The following is a 5114-nucleotide window of genomic DNA, read 5'->3' on the forward strand; positions in this document are numbered from 1 at the left end:
CTGCATCAAAATGAGATGACAGGTGTGTTATTGAGTAAATACTGTGTTTTGGTGCTTGCAGGCAAGTCCTGACAGGAGCGTACCCTCCTGATTTCTTCCCAGCTGTTGCGTCCAGATCGAATCCATTACATGATGAATCACTGCTCATGTACAGTTTCCATAGCAATGGTGTCAGACGTGAAGAACTTTTTATGGCTCTAGGGGTGGTGTTCTTCTCTTTATCTGCACTCGTCTTTTTTGACCATGACACAATTACACACCAACTCTTTTCATCTGTGTTTTGTCGAGTCATCTTAATAATGAAAATTCCTCACCTCCTGAGGTCTGTCAGATCCACAAAAGGTGTTCTGGAAAGTCCTCTGCTCTTTTGTAAGTTAACTCCTACTTAATGCCTTCATTGGTATCGTCTCTTCTTGGCTCGGGGTCGTGAGGTGAATCGGTCCAGACATGATTTCCTGGCCAGCTATTTAATGTATTTGAGTTTGCATGTTCTACTTGAGCCTGTGATGGTTTTCTTACTGCTTTGGCTTCCTCCCAGAATCCAGAGACACTTGTTTGTTTAATTGTAGGGGCTTGAATATCTGTGTGGGACGTGTCAGACATTATGTAGTCATTAAGAAAAGCCATTGGGTACTTTGTGTTAGAGTGCACCCAGTTTTGTTTGTGTTTCATAATTCTCGGACTGCTAAAGGCTTTTATAAAGAAGTAACTTTACTGCTAGTGTTTTCCTCATGTAAGCAGACGGGGAAACCCAAACCAAATTAGATCAAAGACACAACGTAGTGACGATCAGAATAATGTCTGGTGGCCCCACACCCATTCTACAGCTGCTTCACAACAGTAGCTTATACTGGACCCCTCTGCTAAAGAAGATTAATTTAAAAATCTGTCTGGTTTTTTTTTACAGGTATTGGCTGACTTGCAACGATGGAAGAAGAGTTGACAGTACCTCATGATTCTGCCAAAAACTGCTTATCTGTACCAGAAGATGAAAGGGCAAGAGACACCGTGTCGAAGAGTTTTAAAGACAAAGTTGATGTCAACAATGCTGAAGAATCTTCCAGTAAGGACAGTGGGACTCCCACGAAGAGGACAAAGAGCCCCTGACTAAAGCCCACTGTAGGGGGCAGCAGGGGGCCGTGTTTTCTGGAAAAATCCTGAGCTTTGGCTGCTCGGTGTGTAAAGACAATTGCACATTCAGCCCCAATGATCTGCTCAAACACTTCCGGGCGGTCCACAAAGGAACCCTTCCAACATACCCCTGTGAATTGTGTGAGTTTGTCACAAACGAGTTTCCAGTTCTCCAGCGTCATCGAATCGCTCACCGGAACACTCTGGTGACTTGTGAGCTCTGCAACGATGACATCCAGTACTCCCTGCTCCTGCTGACCAGACACTACATTGTGTGTCACAGCGTGAACGGCCAGTTCACCTGTGACTGGTGCGACTTCACCACCATGGACGCCGGGACCTTCGTTCAGCACATCCACCATCACAACGAGAGGCACTGGAAGTGTTCGAAATGCAGACACATCAGTTTGAACGAGGAGGATCACCAGAAGCACGTGAAAGGTCACTCGGGCACATTCCCCTTCACCTGCTCCATCTGTGGATACGGGGCGGCAAAGAGCGAGTTCCTCAAAAACCACACGGCGAGTGTTCACAAAGAGGACGCTGACCGGAAGGATGCCTGGAGGTCTGCTGAGGACGGCAGCGCACCAGCAAATGCATCCAGCCTGAAAGTGTTACTGAAAAGGAGTGGGGACTCACCGGAGGGTCAGAGGTTACTGAACAGTTTCTCTGGGAGTTTATCAAACCAAAACGGGAGAGTCCTCAAACCAGAGATTCCTTGGAGGACCACTTGACAGACGGGACTGTAGCAAAAAGGACAACAAAAGCAAAGTTCCTCAGTCCACAGAACTCTCCACACCGGTCACGTTACAGGAACGCGAGAACTCTTCAAGCTCAGAGGCTGGAAGTCACACCAACGCTAACGGAGTGACTGTTCTCATGGTGAAGAACAAAATCTCCCTACCAGCAAACTGCACAACCAAAGTCATGGGCTTTAAGGTGGTCGACGGCAAAAAACACTTGGTTCTCAAAGTGGTACCGACAGCCAATCAGGAGCTATCCACTTCCAACCATTCCATAGCTGAAGGCGTGTCCTCCACAGCGGCGAAAGACGCCCTTGAGAACGGACAGTGCTCTGACGGCATCTCCTCAGCGCCACACTGTTTAGCCGTTTCACCCACAAGTGCGTCTCGCACCCAGATAGATCAAAGCGATATTATGGCTGTCAAAGTGAAGGTCGAGGAAGAGGAAACCTCCATCTGCAACTCCAACGCCACTCCACAAAGAGACAACATGGAGGCGCCAGCAAGCCCCTTGGTTAATGGAGGCACGACTCCTTCGGACACTTTACATCCCACCAGAAATGAATCGGAGGACGACGGCGACCAGAGTCGTCCAGTTGAAGAAAGTTTGTTGGAAAAAGACTCGGTTACTGCAATACGCATCTCTGATGTTACAAGCCTTAATGTCCTCAAGTCAGTCACACTACAACACTGTGTGATAGTGAGGGCTCTAGATTAGTCTCGCCCGCCAAAGTTACTAACGAAACGGTGGAAAACTGTGGAGCTGCAGCTGAATTGGCAGTTATGAACGGGAATAGGAACTTACCAGCAGAAACAAAGGGAAGCTACTCATGACACTACAAAAAACAGAAACCCCTCTTCTGAAAGTGCTACAAAAAGAAGTAATAAGGTAGAACTGAAGAGAAACATCACAATAGCCCGGCGCCTCTTTCACAGCTGACCACTTCTGCCTGTATCACGAAAGGACAACAGGCTCAGAAAAATGTGCACAGAGTTCACCAAATCAAGAGGTATTTACGTTTCACAATTATTCAAAGGAGACGTTCAGCTCCTCCCCAAGCCCACCACAAAACCGTGACAACAGGTCTGACCGTTTGGCCGACAAAGAAAGTGTGTGTGAATCGTCTCAGCTGGACATAGCTTTACCCGACTCTCCAGAACCATCCAGAGATGGCAGACGAGAACGTCGAGGTTGATGAGTGTGTAGCGAGTGTCGACGATCCTCTGGACGAGGAGAATCCTGATTCGGTGCTCCAGGACTTCAATATCATCAAAATTGAGGAAGAAAGTATTCCAATATCCAAAAAAACAGGAGGAAACTAATAGTGGTTCAGCTTCCTTAGAGACTTTTGTGAAAGAACATTCAGATGTAATAATTTCCCAGCAGATAAACAAGGAACGAGTAGCACCATCAGGCACAAACAGCGACTGTGTAAAACCCACAAAACAACTTTGCGACTACTCCAGTTACCAGACGGAAAGCCGCCCGTACTCCTGAGGGCTGCTGATAATCGATTTGCCATGCCAGTGCAGGTCAAGGCCTCTCCAGGGTTCAAACTTATTACAAGTTGTGCAAATCCTCAGATCAATGGTCTTACATGAAGCCAGGCCAGGAAAAGTCCAGCAGCAGCTCTGGTGTGACGCTCACTCCAAGCAGCTAGACAAGTAGGGCTGCCAGCAGGAAAGCCAGCCTCGGCTGAGAAAGGCAAAAGTCTTTTTTCAGCTGTTCCACCTGGAGTTGGCACCTCCACCAACCGCTATCTTATCAACAGGCCAGGACTAAGGGTCCTGTGTCCTCTCAAGTACATCGCATAACACACCCTCAGACAAAGCAGCAAAAACACAGCCCACCTGCTACCTAGTGCAGAGGTCCGTCCAGTTTGCTCAGAATCCCAGCACTTCGCACCTCAAACTGACCAACGCGCCGTTGTCACTAAACTCCGGCCAGTTCTGGCAATGCCCGTTAACTCCACCGACAAAACAAATGCATTACCAAGTGGGCGCCAAGCCTTCTTGCTGAGATATATTTCTCCACCTAAATCGGGCCTGCTCCTGAACAACCAAGAAGCAAAGACTGGGACTCAGTGTAACCAAACTAGTGAGAGCTCTGCAGGCAAAGTCATTTTCAAAATAGTCTCTCCGTCTGGGAGCCTTCTTACAAGTGGTGCTCAAACCTCAGCAATCAACCGTTGTTTTTGGCAACTCGACCTCAACTCAGTGTTTCCTGGTGTCATCAAATAAAGCCAATGCAAACACGTCCGATGCAGTAAAGAAATTAATCCACCTGCAAAGTACTTCAAAGAAAGATGTCAATGAATCTTGCATTATGAACTCTCGAATGAATGTGAAGGTGCAGCCATGCGAAGTAGAAAAACCTATCCTAGCTCCAAGGCCAATTCGGCCTCCAAGCCAAAGGAAAAGGCGGAGGAAAGCGTGTTTGACGAGCTTCCAGCAGCGGCGTATAAGATAGACTCTCAAGTAAAGCACCGACGGAGACTACTGCGTTGTGGAACCCTGTAGCCAAAGAAGTGGAAAGGACACTAAGACTTGCCCCGTTCAGGTCGGACCAGCAGATCAAATGCCCTCGTAGACACCAGCCGGTCGTGGTGCTGAACCACCCCGACGCTGACATTCCTGAAGTGGCCAATATCATGAAAATAGTCAGCAGGTATAAAGGTGCTGTCACGAAGGTGGCTCTCTCTCACAAAACAATCCAGCTCCTCTCAGAGCTCCGCCCTCAAGAGGAGGGGTCCTCGACCAAAGGCACGTCGTCTCAGACCGACCGTCCAACACCCCGAGCAGTTTGCAGTTCCGTTCGGGAGCGGTTCCTCCTTAAAATGAAACTTAGGAAAAGAAGCAGGAAAAAGTACGAGGTGGTGAAAGGTCTATCGGTTTGTGACCAGCAGCACGTCTTCAGCTGCTGGTTCTGTGGCCGACTCTTCCACAGTCAAGAGGACTGGATCGGTCATGGCCAGAGGCACCTCATGGAGGCCACCAGGGACTGGAACCAACTCTTCTGAAAGCTCAACAACTATTTTCTTTTGTTTTGTTTTGGTCCATGAAATGGAAAAGGTTAAGGTTGTATATTTTGAACAACCCCCACTGTAGTTTCTGTCCCTGTAAATAGTTATTCTCAGTTGAATCCTAGTTAATATTTTAATATTTGCATATTCTGGTAAATTATTTTCTGCGAGCGTGACGGTGTGTCACGCACGCACACGTCACCCTGAACTGTGAACA

The 5114-nt window shown here is 47.9% G+C and overlaps 1 protein-coding gene and 1 pseudogene across 1 annotated transcript; both read left to right on the forward strand.

Annotated features, from left to right (window-relative positions):
- The first annotated feature begins 927 nt into the window (after nucleotides 1-927).
- On the forward strand, nucleotides 928-2592 carry LOC115392899 (zinc finger protein 518A-like; annotated as a pseudogene).
- A 1464-nt stretch (nucleotides 2593-4056) lies between these two features.
- Nucleotides 4057-5114, forward strand: LOC115393314 (zinc finger protein 518A-like). Its single transcript, XM_030098242.1, is given in 2 exon segments — nucleotides 4057-4341; nucleotides 4343-5114. Coding segments are annotated over 2 exon segments (693 nt in total). The 5' UTR covers nucleotides 4057-4200; the 3' UTR covers nucleotides 4895-5114.

The sequence above is a fragment of the Salarias fasciatus genome, chromosome 8 (genome assembly GCF_902148845.1).
Source record: "Salarias fasciatus chromosome 8, fSalaFa1.1, whole genome shotgun sequence".
Classification (NCBI taxonomy): domain Eukaryota; kingdom Metazoa; phylum Chordata; class Actinopteri; order Blenniiformes; family Blenniidae; genus Salarias; species Salarias fasciatus.